Source organism: Nicotiana tabacum, chromosome 17 (assembly GCF_000715075.1).
Source record: "Nicotiana tabacum cultivar K326 chromosome 17, ASM71507v2, whole genome shotgun sequence".
Taxonomy (NCBI): domain Eukaryota; kingdom Viridiplantae; phylum Streptophyta; class Magnoliopsida; order Solanales; family Solanaceae; genus Nicotiana; species Nicotiana tabacum.
Window position 1 is genome coordinate 46,002,005 of NC_134096.1, and position 16,707 is coordinate 46,018,711.

The 16,707-nt window shown below is 35.3% G+C and overlaps 2 protein-coding genes across 3 annotated transcripts; one reads left to right on the forward strand and one right to left on the reverse strand.

Annotated features, from left to right (window-relative positions):
* Positions 1-7,110: 7,110 nt before the first annotated feature.
* LOC107802261 (uncharacterized) lies at positions 7,111-8,934 on the forward strand. The gene is made up of 4 exons (XM_016625723.2): positions 7,111-7,229; positions 7,440-7,619; positions 7,816-8,004; positions 8,579-8,934. The coding sequence occupies exons 1-4, from the start codon at positions 7,155-7,157 to the stop codon at positions 8,702-8,704; spliced, it is 570 nt and encodes a 189-aa protein (XP_016481209.2). The 5' UTR covers positions 7,111-7,154; the 3' UTR covers positions 8,705-8,934.
* Positions 8,935-11,888: 2,954 nt separating this feature from the next.
* Positions 11,889-16,447, reverse strand: LOC107802263 (protein FAR1-RELATED SEQUENCE 5). 2 transcript variants are annotated; one of them, XM_016625725.2, is made up of 2 exons: positions 13,783-16,445; positions 11,889-12,873 (listed from the first exon to the last, which is right to left on the reverse strand). In XM_016625725.2, the coding sequence occupies exons 1-2, from the start codon at positions 15,979-15,981 to the stop codon at positions 12,706-12,708; spliced, it is 2,367 nt and encodes a 788-aa protein (XP_016481211.2). In that variant the 5' UTR covers positions 15,982-16,445; the 3' UTR covers positions 11,889-12,705. The 2 variants fall into 2 exon arrangements, with proteins under 2 accessions (XP_016481211.2, XP_016481212.2); XM_016625726.2 differs by having other exon boundaries at positions 12,743-12,873; positions 13,806-16,447.
* Positions 16,448-16,707: the final 260 nt, after the last annotated feature.

The window sequence follows — 16,707 nt, forward strand, 5'->3', positions numbered from 1 at the left end:
GAGGAAAAATTTTGATTTTAGTTGCACCTATTTGTGGCTCTTTTTTTATCGCCACTAATATGTTACTTAATGTGGCAACTATCCAGGTCACCACTAAAACCCTTAGTATTGTGACAACTCTTTTCGTCGCCAGAAAAGGTTTCCACCGAAAACCATATTTCTTGTAGTGTATATATAATTGAAAAACAGTAAAAGAAATGAAACAATCTTGTGAAAAATTTTGCGTATTCATTTTGTACATAGACAATGTATATATAGAACTATTCTATGAAAAATAAAAGAATAAAAGTAATCATCTATATAGGTGTCTAAATCCTATTTGCTAGCTAATAAAAAAATTAACTAAAGGATATTCTCTCTGTTATGTACACGTTTCATGTGACAGATTTTTAAGATTGGGTTCCAATATTGTGCAGTTATGAAATAAGTTGTGGTGTTGCTCATCTGAATGGACATTATTTAATCCATCATATCTTTGCACAACCGTTGAGATGAGACCACGTGGAGAGACCAAATAACAGGAGTCCAAATATGTCTTTGACTTAGAAGTATCCGAAATAGTTTCATTTGTCTGAAAACCTAGAAGTTTCCTTCCCTCTTCTTCTTCATGAGAGAGACCAACCGCCATTAATGATTTCTTCTCAACATCCCCCTCAAGGTGGAGGGTAAATAAATTACCCCCAGCTTGCCAATGGCGGATCTCTGTAAAGGACCTGAGAGAGATTTGGTGAATAGATCGGCGAGTTGAGACGAGGATGGAACATAAGAAAGGGAAATTAGTCTGAAAAGAAATTGTTGCTGAATGAAGTGGAAATCGAGTTCCACATGCTTCATTCTTTTGTAGAAGACGGGGTTTCGAGCAATGTTGATGGATGCTTTACTATTAGAGAAGACCGGCACCGGCAAAGACGATGATACAGAGATATCGGAGAGAAGACGCATGAGCCAAGTGAACTCAACAACAACTCTACGCATGGAGCGATACTCTGCTTTAGTTGATGAAAAGAAACAGAGGCTTGTTTCTTCGATTTCCAAGAAATTGGAGATCCCCCAAGAGTGATGTAGAAGCCGCTTACAGATCTTCGATTGTTTGGACAAGAAGCCCAGTCGGCGTCACAAAATGCTAACAAGGAAAGTGAGGGATCTAAGTTTAGAATAATCCCTAGCCCTGAGTCTGATCTCAAGTATCGTAATACTCGAAATGTAGTTGTGAAGTGAGAAGAGCGGGGTTGCTGCATATACTAACTCAATTTCAACATTGCGAAGGATAAATCGGGCCTTGTATGGGTTAAGTAGTTCAACTTCCCCACAAGGTGTCGATAAATGGTGGGATCACTGAGCAAAGGCCCTTCTTCGGCATGCAACTTGGCAGAAGGCTCTAGAGGCGAAGAAACACATGAGAGATCAGAGACACCAAATTCCTTCAATAAATTCATGGTGAATTTCCTTTGACACATAATAATGCCCTGTTTTTCTCTAAGTATTTCCATGCCTATAAAGTAATGTAAGTTTCCCAAGTCCTTGACTTTGAATTCAGTGTTGAGAAAAGATTTAAGGTCAGTAATTTCTTCTGTGTCATCTCCACTAATGATTATGTCGTCTACATAAACTGATACAACTGAGATTAGGTTATTCCTCAATAATAATCATTTAGAGATGATGAGTAGCCTTTATAACTTAAAGCACCGGCAAAACAGGCATACCATTGTCGTGACACCTGTTTTAACCATATAGTGATTTCTTTAGTAAACAGACATGGTTGTCAGTAGGTGGAGATAGACCTGCTGGAAATTTCATAAAGACCTATTCTTGAAAAGTACCATGTAGAAATGCATTATTGACGTCCATTTGATGAATATACTAGTTTTTCTTGACTGCAATGGCTAATAAGCATTGTATAGTGGTCATCTTTACCACAGGGAAAAATGTCTCAGTGTAGTCTATGCCTTCTCGTTGAATATCCCCCCGACCACTAGTCATGCTTTAAGCCCTTCAACTGACCCATCTGAATTATGATTTACCTTGTGACCCACTTACAAGGTAAAACTTTCTTTCCCTTTGGTAAGATAACCGCATCCCAAGTGTGATTAGCTTCCAAATCATCAATCTCTGATTGCATTGCTTGCTGCAAGTCTGGATGCTTAGAGGCTTCAGAGAAGCTACTAGGCTCTGAGATTGCTAATATAAACTGCATTACCTGCTGATTATGACTAGAAAAGGCTCCAAAAGAAAAAATATTAGTTTGGGAAGGATGAACAAAATATGAGGTAGTCAAGGTTGTTAGGTATATGTTGTTACAAATGAAATCCTTTAGATGACTAGGCCATTTAGTGACTCTGGTGGATTTTCTCACTGCTGGTGTAGGTGTGTGATGCTCCCCATAGCTAGGAGAACCAGAGGAATGAGAGGACTAAGGGGATTGAAGAGTAGTGATAGATGGTGAGTGAGTTATAGAATGACTGGATGTTTGAGGAATGCTAGGTTCAGTTAAAGGAAAGGTTGGTCAGGAAAGCTTGTTTCTACTGGTGTAGAAGTAGGGAAGATAAGATCTGGAGATGAGGTATTGGAGGCAAAAGGAAGTTTGGTTTCATGAAAGTGAACATCCCTAGATACAACAACTCTCTTTGTATCCAATTCTAGCACTTTATAACCCTTTTGACCCATGGGATATCCTAAGAAAATACAAGACTTAACCATTGGCTCAAATTTGTTTATCCCACCAGACAGGGTAGATGCAAAATAAAGACATCCAAAACTCTTAAGTATTTCATAAGAAGGTGATTGGTTAAACTAGATAGAAAAAGGTGTCTTGCCATGAAGTACCTTAGAGGGAAGCCTGTTGATCAAATAAGTGGCAATCAATAAACATTCTCCCCAATATAGAATAGGTACCTTTGATTGAAACAGTAAAGCCCTTGCCATTTCTAGAAAATGCATGTGCTTCCTTCAACAATCTGATTCTATTGAGGTGTGGCTACACAAGATGTTTGATACAAAATCCCTTGGGAACTAAGAAAAGCAGCCTGTTGAGAGCATTTTCCTAGTTCAAATGAATTATATGTCCTTAGTTTCTGGACCTTCACCCCAAATTTCCTTTCAACCATAGTGAAAAAGTCCTTCAAAACTGAAAAGGCATTAGACTTTGTGCTTAATAGGAAAGTCCAAGTGTCTCTGCTAAAATCATCCACAATAGTCAAGAAGTAATTAAATCCATTATAAGTAGGTTCCTTGTAGGGTCCCCATGTATCAACATGAATTAATTCAAATGCTCTTTTGGAAGTAATTTGACTTAAAGCAAAAGGAATCCTAGTTTGCCTAGCTTTAGGACAAATATCACATAAACATTCAGAATTAGAAGGGAGTGAAATAAAACTGAGATGCTTCATTGATAAAAAAGGCAAATGTCCCAATCTAATGTGCCAAAGGTTTACATCAGAAGCTGCATTTGCAGAAAAAGGAAAAACAACTGAAACTTGACTAAAAACACTTTGATTTGAAGATAAAAAACTTTTCTCCTTTGAGTTAATCCTATCAACATTAGGCTGCAACATATATAATCCTTCTCTTTCTTCACCAAAAACTTGAGCCATCTTCATTAAAGGGGCCTGCGAGCGACATAGATTATCAGTGAATAAGATTATGTAGTAAAACTGAACACAGAACCTATTGGCTGATAATAAGTTATATTTGAAACTGGGAACATGAAGAACTTTTTCTAAAATGAAATCAACAGAAATAGGAATTCTCCCAGTATGTGTGACTGTCACCTTAAAAAAGTTGGGCAGATTAATATATGAGGGAAATGGAAGGGGTTTTAAAGAAATGAAAGCATTTGAATCAAAACACATATGCTCTGAATCTCCTGAATCAATTATCCAGGTGTTAGTGTTAAAAATAAAAAAACACTTCCAGTGTATTTCATAATAGTACCAGCTACTACATTTGTATTTATTTCTGAATTAAAACTCCATGTATCTAGAACCTTCACTTGCTTTATCATCTGGACCAACTGTGAAAATTGATCCTTGGAAAGGTGCTGATTTAGAACTTCAATGTAGTTGTTTGCATCCTCTCCATGTTCCCCTGTGATAACTCCATTACTTCTGAATTGAACTTGAGAACCTCTAGGATTTGTGAATTCAAAATCTTAAGGAAAACCAATGATTCTATAGAAATCTCCCATTGAATGTCCAATTTTCTTGCAATGGGTGCAAGATAGATTAGGATTGAACTTGTGCTTCTTTCCTTTTGAAACAAAATTTCTTTGTGGTGTGCTTCCAGTTTTCTGCATATTGTTTCCTGATCTTTGAAATTGCATGTTGTTCCCTGATTTCTGGGATTGCTGAAATTGTCCAGTGTTTCTTTGGCTCTATTTGTTGTTCCTTTGCACAAAAATCCCTTGTGCTGCAAGGTTAGCTTGAGTGCCTACCATGAAGGATGAAAAATCAGCAGAGAGAAGAGGATTTATATAGATCTTTCTCTGACTTTCATATTGTAATACAAGAGAATAGGCATGGTCTATGCTAGGTAAAGGGTTCATCATCAAAATATTTCCCCTTGCCTATCCATAAACACCATTCAAAACCATGAGAAATTGTATAAGCCTTTCATCTTCTAGGGATTTCTCCAGTTTTTATTTTCCATAACACACACAAACACAAACACACTTAACATCACAAATTAAAGAGTCTAATTCATCCCATAGACGTTTGAGTTTTGTAAAGTACCCTACTATGCCACTGGTTCTCCGTACTAAACTGGATAGTTCTTTGCGCAGGTGGTACAACTTAGCTCTATTTGACCTTCCAAACCTGTGCTCAAGACTGGTCCAGAGGTCTTTGGCAGATTTGAAATATATGATACTATCCCTAATGTCCTTGGATAGTGAATTTAATAACCAGGGGGTCACCATATCATTACATCTTGTCCATGGATGATACTCATTGGAAGTGATAGCAGGAGCATGGCATTTTCCATCAATGAAGACTAACTTGTTCTTTGCTGAGAGAGCAATCAAAACTGATCTCCTCCAGCCTTGAAAAACCTCTTCCATCAAACACTGCATTCATAAGACTCATTCCTAGTGCATCTGATGAATGGAGAAAGTATGTGTGATTTACATCGAAATTGACTGCATTAGCAGATGAAAACTGAGCAACAATGGTGTTTGTTGTTCCAGTCATGATGAGGTGTTATGACGCAAAAGGAGGAAGAAGAAGCTAATTTTTCCAGAAACGAGCTACTGCTCTGATACCATGAAAGACTGAAAAAGAAATAAAACAATCTTGTGAAAATTTTCTGTGTATTCATTTTGTACAGAGACAATGTATATATAGAACTATTCTATGAAAAATAAAAGAATCAAAGTAACCATCTATACAGGTGTCTAAATCCTATTTGCAAGCTAATAACAAAATTAACTGAAGAATATTCTCTCTGCTATGTACACGTTCCATGTGATAAATTTTTAAGATTGGGATCCAATGTTGTGCAATTGTGAAATAAGTTGTGGTGCTGCTCATCTGAATAGCCATTATTTAATCCATCATATTTTTGCACAATTGTTGAGATGAGGCCACGTGGAGAAACCAAATGAGAGGAGTCCAAATATATCTTTGACTTAGAAGTATCTGAAACGGTTTCATTTGTCTGAAAACCTAGAAGTTTCCTTCCCTCTTCTTCTTCATGAGAGAGACCACCCGCCATTAATGATTTCTTCTCAAAATTGATCGAGTCTAATTGATAAAGTCGTTGTATATATATGTGTGTGTGTGTGTGTGTATGTACAATTTATATTGTTAAATATATATATATATTGAAAATAACAATAATTTATAAGTGGTTGACCATTTTTGACCACTAATACCGACCGAAATCGGTCAGTATATTCATAATAATTTTAAAAAATTAGTTTTGTTATGGAAAAAAAATAATTGAGCCTGGGCGGAAAAAAAAATCAAAGTTTCCGACCGAATTCGGTCGGTATACTTGAATTATTTTTAATTAAACTTTTTTTTGTAGATAATATGCAAGTCTGACCAGGTCTTGGTCAAAGATTGACTAATTTCCGACCGACATCGGTCGAAATTTTTATGTGTGTCAGACATAGCAGTGTTTCTTTTGTGGGATCATTTTTTCCTATCGAAAGTGGTCGGTATCTTTTTGTAAAAAAAAATTATTTAACTTTTGCAACCAATTTAGGTATTTTCCGACCGATTTCGGTTGGTTTCCTCTTCCGACCGATTTCAATCGGTATGATGTGGACGGATTTTGGCAGATTTCTAGTAGTGTCTCCGTGTAGATTTTCAAGAAGATCTTATATACGAAAGGGTTGTTACAAATCTTCACTTTCGCTATATTTGGTTTATCACCAAAAAGTGTGCTCATATTTTTCTGTAAGAATTTAAGTTCTATTCGCTAAATAAATAAATCATAATTACACGATCAAACTACTAATTCAATTATTATTACTAATAGCTCATGTTATTATTATTGTAAGATGCAACCGTACTTACGTGTCATTATTTGTCACGTAGCTCTTACCTAAATTATTGATTTTTAACAAGGTTACCCCAAGCTAGCTAACTACTTGCCGGCGAAGGAGAAATGCGGGCAATTTTTCACAGCGTGACTATACTTACACAATGCGACAAACTTTGACTTGTCAAGATATAATTGTTCACGCAGAAAGGGCAGGAAGCAAGCGAAAAGGGAAAGAAAACAGGCAAGTCGTTGAGATAGAATGATAGATATGAGATATAGCTCATGATAAGATGAGAATTAAAAATTAAAAAAATCTGCAAGTTGAAGAGCAATGAATCAGGAAGATGACAAAAGGGTATGGCTTGTTGGTTGTCATTTAATACCCCCACGTCCCTATTGTTAATTGGCTTCTACCACTATAAAGTATCACCAACTGCTTTTTCAACTTCATTGAAAGCTAGCTAGCTTAGCTATCACTGTTCAGATTCCAGAAGCTGTGCGTCCATTTCTGCATTCTCTCTCTTCTTTTATACGCAAGAAAGGGTGACTTGATAAATACTCAATAATATTGGCATATAGAAACACCATATATTCATAAAATTTGTTGTACTACTACGCATATATATTATTATAGTAGTAGAGAAAAATAAGGCCCTTGTTTGGTACGCATCATGATCCAGCAAGAAAATCAATACTTGGCTTCTTCCTTGCCTACTCTTCCACGGTTAGATCGACTTGATCGTCTCGTGAGTCTTTCCCCCTCCTCCTCCTCCACTAGATAGCAAATTAACATAGTTTTTAGCTAAGTACGGAGTTAAAGAAAGAAACAATTAATCTTCTTAAAAAAAACTTGTGTAATGTCATTACATTTGTTTTGCTATAAAAAAGGGTAAATTAAATTTTGATAACTAACTGCGAAACCGTGGATAGCTAACTGCAAAATCGTGGAGATGCAGCTGCAGCTTCTGGAAGAGAAACATGGCATTTCAGGAAGAAGACATTCTCCCAATAAGAAAGCGGAAGTACAATTAGAGGATCAGTGCAAGACTCTGACTCTGTCCTCTGCTCTGGAACAAGTTCATCACAAAGGCACACTCATGGAGCGACTTTCCGTCCTTGAGACTCGAGTTTTGCAGGTTTAATAAAGATTTAGTAACATTTACCGGCAGTAAAATGATATTTTACACACTCAATTAATTTAATCCATTTTTTTTTTTTTGGGCCCTGTAGTTATCTTTTATATAACGATAATGTCAAAAGTATTTTTGCACAAGTTTTTAAAAAAGTAGTTTTAAGTTGTATGCACAAAAAATATTTGCTTTTCTATTGCAGTTAAGCCAGATTAGCCAAGATATGGATGAAGGGAACTTGTCAAGGTCGAGCTCATCAACAGGTCCACTTTCTTTCTCTGATAAGTCAGGGCATACTTCAGTTACGTCTACACTACTTACAGGTCAGGACGAGGACGAAAAAGCAAATCTCCATGAGAAGATCAAAGACCCTCTTGCAGTTGCAGTTGAGGTAAAAAATAAATTGATATACTACAACTAGCTAGTTATCGCACGTTTCATGAAATTTAATAATATAAGCTTGTTATGCATGTGTCAATTAACGATTTTGTAGTCCATCACTTCTTAATGATTATTTAGTAATTAGTGAGTTGCACAATTGAAAAACTTATCATGTTAATAATATGTATATTGATCATTTGTGTCTTATAGAATATACATACTACTGGTAGAATTTATCCTGTTTAATTAATAGGACTTCCACGGGATAAACATAGAAGGCTTGTGTATAACAAGTTAATCTTCTAAGCTATCATATTATCAGTAAGATTGAAGTTAATAGTATACGCTAACAGTGCAAAAACTTTTTACGCTATTAATGCAATTTAACTGGTTAAAACAAGTTTTTACTGTATTTTTCAAGTTATGACATTAAACATGCATGATATGAAGATTAATTTGTTGTTGTAGGTCAATTTACACGATGGCATGTATATAACTTAATTATTCACTGTCAGTACTTAGAACTTAAACTCTTAATTAAAATATGCGTAACTATAACTGCGTACCAAATTGTTGCTCTGCAGGAAAAAGACTTGTCAATTGAAGGATCTTTGACAGAAAAGAAAGAACAAAGTACTAACATGAGTAGGATTAAGAGAAGGAAATCCCACAGAAAATGGCCTGGCTGGCTCCGGCTACTGGGATGCTGAACTGCGATATGTGAAATGTTTAGAACCTTTGTTTATCGTAACCTTAAGCATGTTGGTTTCCAGGATCACTCTTTTTCGTTTGTATCTTTTTTAAAGTACTTTGAAAAAGTACAAGAATGGATTTGTTCACTCACAAAGTTTAAGTGTGTTACTGTAAATTCGGTGTAAGTTTAGGGTGAATTATGTATCAACCCAACACGTTTAAGATGTCTTAGCTCCATTGCAAGATACGTTTGGCACTGGGATGGTACTTTTATGTAGTCCGATGAAATGTCTCCAAAATAGCTTCATGCTTTCAATAAATTCAAAGATTACATTCAGTCACAGACGAATTTAGAATTAAAAATAAAACAACCGGCATACAAACTCAATAAATCAAACTCAACATTAAGTGTACATAGTAATTAATCCGCCTCTAATTATACAAGGTATGCACATGCAAAACTAATATGTATATGGTAAATTCGCCTCTATACATCATATATATCCAAGTCTGGAATATTATCCCAAAAACTGATAAACATATCTTCATCCCACATCAATGCATCAAGATCAGGAATAGGTCCTGGAATCACGTATTCTGAAATTGGTTTACAGTAATAAATGTTTGGCTTTTGCACACCATTCGATTTATTCTCTTTTCTCTTTGTAGTAGTATCCTTCTTGTAGCAAATCCGAGTAGTTGATGGATTAAACTTTTGATCCTTCTTCACAATGTTTTTTACGGTTGTTTTTGTCCTAGATTTCCTAGGAATATATTTAGGACAAAACCCTAGATGTCCAGTAATAGTTCCATCTTTATTTTTCAGCCCCTTACAAGGTTTTCCACGAGGTTTTTGACACTTCATCATGAATATTAACTAAGCAGAGTATTAGAACTTCTCTCTTGGTCAAATAACAAATTGTCAAGGATGATTATTTGAGCAAGTGGCGTTGGAACTTTTTTTATACACATAGTAATCCTAATATTATATGGAAAATGGTTTAACATTTCATTAGTTTAGAAGCCAGAATCCTTTTGACTTAGGAAAAGAAAAGAGGCGACGTAGTTTAACTTATAGTAACATGAGTTTGGTCTTTTTTTAAATATGGTAATCCTTATAACATTAGGAAAGAGAATATCACTAATTAATCACTACAATATAGCCGTTTCGGCCAAGTTTATAGGAAGCCAAAAGCACTTTTTCTTCTTCTTCAGATAAACAGTACTTGAGATTTTTGGCCCGAAAAAAAAATATTGACCAGTAGCAGAAGTAGGTTTTTTACTATTGGGAAAAAGATACAAATTTCAACTTCTTCCAAAAAGCCGAAAAAGAAAATTAATTCTTTCAAGATAAAAATAACCTTATAAGAACTTTATATTTACCAAACTCTCTCATTTAACCCATATATTTTCAAAAGGTAAAAATCATTTACACCCTCGAACTTTGCTTTAAAAAATCAAACTCCCCCTCTATTTTGAACAATTATCATTCTTCCATTGGTTTCTTAATTGAATTTTAAAATGCCTATTTTAACCTCTATATTATCAATATTTATCTCTTTCTATTTTTTTTTATAGTATCATGATATTTTTCATCTCTAATATCTATACTATGAACTTACCTATATATAACTAAAATTTATTTTAAAAATAAAAAATAATAATCAAACATATAATCAATGACATTGAATAATAAAAAGGATGAGTAGAATAAAATTTAATATAAGATAATTTGCTCTTATCAACAGTTTTATTAATAGAAATTTTAAAAATCTATTTACACAATCGAAAATAAAAAATAATGAGAATCTTATAAGTATATACTCAATGCAGGTACATGAAATTTAATAATTATTAAAAGTAAACACAGATTTTATAACAAACTCCTAAAAGATTATCTATTTATTACTGAAAAATGTAACTAAATATATACATAATGCGCGTTATATTAAAATAAAAATCATAAAAGTATGTAGATTTAATTTTATCACAAACTTATAAAATCACTATTCTATTTATAATTTTAATAAATGTATATTACCATTTTGTAATAAAAGTATAACATAATTTAATTATAGGTAAAATCAAAAAATAGCATATAAAACAAACAAAAAAAGTGTTTTCCACCTACGTGAGAATTGAAAATGACAAGGGCAAAAAAGATATTGTGTAGGATAAAGGGGGAAGAATGATAATTATTCAAAGTAGAGGGGGGAGTTTGATTTTTAAAGCAAAGTTGGGGGGTGTAATGGTTTTCACCTATTTTTCAAATATAAATAAACCCTTTTCTCCTCTAACTTTTTTTTTTTTGGCTTTATACTGCATTTAAATTGATTAAAAGTCTTGATGTAGTATTTTTTTTACGTTTTACATTTAACTAAATAAAGATAAAGTTTTAATTTAAGTCTTTCAAAACAATATTTAAAATTACTTCTTTATTTAAATAGTGGAATTGCAAAATGTATCTTAATACTGTTTTTTTCGTAATTTGACACTCAAAAGCACTTTTTGGAAAGAGTGGCCAAACACAAGTTGTTAATAATAACAAGTAGGTTTTTCAATAATTAAAATTAAATATACACTATAGTAATGTATAAAAATTATAATTCAACACCTCTTTTTCCTCGTTTAATTTTCTAATCTTCATAGCTTCATTTGCGACATGGATTATTTTCGTCCATTTTTTTAATATAATTTGATCCATTTTGGTTGCCTCTATTAATGCTACTATAGAAGAAAATTTAACTGTCAATGTAATGTAAAAATTTTGAAAAATAATCCATGCCATTCTTATGTAAATCTTATTCTGGATACTCAAAAATATCAAATGCTAGTATAGCTCATCAGTGCTATGAACATAAATCTAAACATTTTAAAATCAACAGAAAATGTTAACTCAAAGGGATTTTCTGTTTCATGCAAAGGATGAACAGAGTATTGTTTCGTTACCTTCAAAGATTATGGATGAAATTTTTACTCATTTTAACACAATATAACTGATTTTTCCCCTCATTTTGTAAACTTTTTTTAATTAAAATCCATAGTTGGAAGGACATTTTTTACCTTTGGAATACCAGGGATGACTGGCTCATGTTGTGCGTCGATTTAAGATCAAGGAAATTTTCTGTCTCAAGTGAAAGGTGACGAGAGTATTGCTTCTCAAGGTAAGGAGGATAAATGGAATTTACTCAACATATAAAGTTAATTAGTCATGGATATTCAATTAAATATGAAAAAAATAGAACACATGTCCAACAAAGTAGCAAACAATGAATACTAACAATATGTGCGTAATTAGTTTTGTAAATTCATCTCGACAATCAAAATACAGATCCTACTGTATTTGTTGGTGTTGGTTATCTCGGATGCCTAATTCCCTAACTCAAACCTGAGCGACACTTCTAAGCTCCTGCAACCTCTATCGCATTACAGTGCTGAACTGCTATCCACACGATCATCAATAATACTATGAACTGAAAAAATCAAAATGTATTTACTATATTGTACGTAATTAGTAAACAACAGAACCTTGCAATGGAACAGGACGGCGCCTTCTTGCTGGATTTTGATTGAACAATTGGGGAAGTTATCCGAGTTTGGATCAGATTGCAACTTTTCCACTAAAGATTCAGGCTGCAATGAGTTAGAAAAAGATCCAGTGCCCAAGTTATCAAAATAGTTGGCTGCTCCAATGGAACGAATCACTGCTAACAAGTTGACAAGATTTTGTCTAGCTATTCTGTAGTGTAGTTAACTGCTCATACTATCTAGATATTGATGCAAGGCAGTTTAAACCAAGGTTTGGAAAGTGGGGGATAACTGTTACCTCTTTTGACCCAGGACGTCAAAGGGTTTTCTCACATACAATAGTACTCTTCCCCCTCCCCTGTTGTTCCTTGCACTTGCCCTCTAGAGTCGACCATATCTCGATAATAGCCAGAAACTAAAACTATCTATCTCTGATGTGAGACATACGTCGTGGATTGCAGATTCATTCAAATGCACGACACAGACAATCTTAATTTTTCATGCCTAACTTGATACTCTGAACTTTAACTGTTAACTGAAGCTTCTGTTGCTCAATATCTTTCAAGACTGTCAATAAGTTAGTCCGATATAATTCACATTTTTGTCTTGCACGTTCCAGCTTCCGTGTAAGTTTCTGTATTTTCTTGTCCTGCTCATCCTACAAGGAAATCAATAGATGAGTCAAGAATCCTCGAGCAGTTTCACATAGTCGATATAAAGAGAATGAATTACACAATTGGATTATATAGGGACCCAATTTTCCCACGTTCTTTGGTAAAGAAAGAACGGGTATTTAGAGTTGGGTGAACATCTTATCCAATTCATAATGAGTGCAGACAACATTGTTCAAGTAGAAGAACCCAGAGAGAAAAGAAAGAGCAATCTGCAGACTGAAAATAAATTTATAAAAAACATGAAATTTGAAGTCAACAATACCACAAATGATCCAACAGATACTCCCTCAAGGCCAGAATGTTTCAACTTAGAGTAACGAGTCAAGATAACTAATAGTTACAGGTGCAGATTACTTACAATAAAATGATAATACTAACATGCAGAAAAATTTGTGAAGTTCCAAAAAACAGAGGAGTATGTTAAGCCAACGCAGAGGAAGATATCCAAAGGCACAAAACAAGCTAAAAATGTAAGCACTGGTCAAATTCAAACTACAAATCTTATGACAGGATCAGCAATTATAGTTGAAAACACATTTATTTAAACTTTTAATTGCAATTGACAAATCAGAGAAGGTATCTAAACAGTGAGTCCACTGTTTACTTCAATCGGATAGAAAGAAGTTATTCTGGGTACGGGAACAGGACCTAATAATAAGTTCCTTTACTTCCCTTTTGTCGGAGATCAAGTTGTTCTCTTCCCAGAATTCATCTAAGCAGATGTATAATTTTATTTGACTTGAGAACTGATCTGAGCAATCATTGTAAGACGGAAGGCAACCGACAAAAATGAATCCACTCAATCTTAAAAAACAAGAACTACAGAATATCAGCAAACAAACAAATGTTGGTGAAGAAAATCTGAAATAAAAGATAGATCAAAGACAACTTACCACGGGTGTTGAAGGACCCCCACCCAATTGACGAGCCTCGAAGGGATTATTTACATGGCTCTCCTGAGTGGCAGACTCTCCTTTGCAAGTTCCACTAGAATTAGAAACTCCCCCATCAGTTTTCTTAGCAATAGCAACTTTATGTGCAGCTTCTCGCAAGGCATCCATAGCCACCTGGTAACATTCCTCATCTTTCACACCTTCATCTACATATTTGAGGGCTTCTAGCTGAAGATTTTTATATCGGACATTAAAAGATTCCTGACAATTATTTAACAAATTACACGTCTGTTCTTCCAACATGAGACCACTTTTAGCATTCCTAGTCCAACGCTTTAAAACATAACATGGAGGAAGCGTGAGAACATTGGTGACTCTGAAGACTGTTAGTATATGCCGGCAAAGGAGACCGGAGAATTCAAACATCTGACAGCTACACGATGCTTTAATTTCCCTGACATTGTAGTGAACTAAGTAAGACTTATGACTCTCCCCAAATTTAGCCACCTGAAATACAGTTGTTGCTTCGTTATCATCAACTTTAGTTGCCAAGAATGTGAGTGTTTCAACGAGCTCCTCTTGAAACTTTATGAATAGTTTCCTAGTATAAATCTCAGCAGCTTGCTTCTCCATGGGTGACGGGGTCTTCAGAGCGGGGCCAATATGCATTGTGTCGTAATCTGCTTTAACTTCCTTCTCGTAGCGACTCTCTACAGCCTTTTCATACAGCTTAATGAATTGTTGAAGAGTAGTTGATGCATTCACATACCCATCAAAATATGAATTCATACTGTCACTACGCTGCATTACAGATATTTCGGCAAAAAATGTATCCCTCAAATAGACCGGAACCCATTGCTTGCGATCAACGTAAATGGCTTGAAGCCACTCATTTTCCCCAAGATCATACTTATCAATCAGGGTAAACCAACAAGCTTCAAACTCTTCAATGGACTCCGTAAAGCTAACACATTTATGAAACTCTGCTTCAAAATTAAAATGCTCGGAGAGCAAGTGGGACAACTTCTCTTGGCATTCTTTGAAAATATGCCATTTGCAGAACCTGTGACGTGCTTCGGGGAAAACCTGTCTAACAGCCAAACGAATCACTCGATCATGGTCAGTTGTGATTGAGAGTGGCGGCTTCCCACACATTGCCATCAGCCAAGTTCTAAACAACCAACTAAAAGATGCCTCAGATTCATTTAATAAGAGAGCACAACCAAATAGCACTGGTTGTCCATGATGATTCACCCCTGTGAATGGAGCAAATGGTAACCTAAACCTGTTTGACCTGTAAGTGGTGTCAAAAGTAACAGTATCACCGAAATAAATAAAATTACTCCGAGCCTCAGGGTCAGCCCAAAAGATATTACTCATACAATGATCCTCATCTCCTTGCACAGCATAGAAAAACGATGGATTTTCCAAATGCTTTTGTTTCAAATAATCAAGGAGAGTCTGGGGATCACCCCCAAGAGTTCTCTGTTTACTACTTCTCATGTAATTTCTACAATCACGTTCCGTAAATCCAACACTACTAATCCCACCATACTCCTTGATCAAGGCAGACATTATCCCACTCGGACCAATTCCAGCTCCCTGTAATGTATCAATCAGCAACTTAGCTGGTCCCGACACATGTCGGTGTGAACGCAGGCAATGCACCTTATCAGGTGGAACAAGCTCATGGTTATGTTCTTTTACAAATCCCGACACAACCCATCTCCCCGAATTCTGAATCTTAACAACTAACATCGCCTTACACCCGACCCTAGTCTCAGCTCGGGGTCTCTTAATCCTAGCACCACCGCCATCACGCCCAGGCTTCTCCTTCTCAACACGAAACCCCTCTCTTGCACAAACGAACGACCTCTGAATAATAGCCCCGTCACGCCTAGACCTCCTAGACATGCTAATACGCGTACTAAACCCTACCCTACGTGCATACAAATTATAGAAGGCTTTCGCAGCCTCTTCCGACTCAAACTCCATTCCTTCATAAGATTCAAGATTCATATCCCCATAAACTTCACCAGAAATTCTACCACTAACAATACCATCAAAAGGGTCCATTAATTGATTACTTTCCCCTTCTTCAATAGGGTGTTCAATGTCAATGGTTTCGTCTCCTACTCCTAAGCCAAACATATCAAATTCCATCACATCATTCCTGATTCCCAACGGTTCAAACTCCATTTTCCACAACTAAATATATACTATGCTAAAAAACCACATTCAAATACAAATGGGTATCCGAGAAATTTGATAGTAAACTGCATAGAGTGAAGCAATAGTAGCTTCGACTGACCATTATCAGGCTACATTTTCATGCAGGTAATTTGTACTATATATTCAAGTTGTTACCTTTAGCCGTCAAAATAAAGGGAAGCACAGGATTGAGGTTCTGAGAAATGTTGAAATTGGGCACGGGTCTGAGAAAATCTGGGTTAGGGTTAGCAGTTGCATTGAGAACTGAGCTGAATTGCGATAATTCTTACAGCAATTGGACAGGAGAGAGTGGCTCGAAATTTACGAACAAGGATGCTGGTTTAAACTTTGTACCCTCATTTTGATACACGTTTACAAATTCGCCCATATATTTTCGTTGCTTAGTTGTCTTTCTGTTTTTTAAGTTCCCGGGTAGCTCTGAGGGAAGCAAGACGTTATATATCAAAAGTTTTCTATTTTCAGATGCCATGCCAAATACATAGGAAACCACTTAAACTTGTCACAATTTTCTCTTTACACACCAAAACTAGAGTTGTTAAACACCTAAAGTATGTCAATATTGTGCTTATTAAATACTTCATGTAGTAACTTTCACTTATAGGTGAGCACGTGAACAACTTAAATGTAACTTTTTTCTCTCTTTTTGTCCATCTTCTTCTTTCTCATTCACCTTCTATGCCACCACATCTCTCT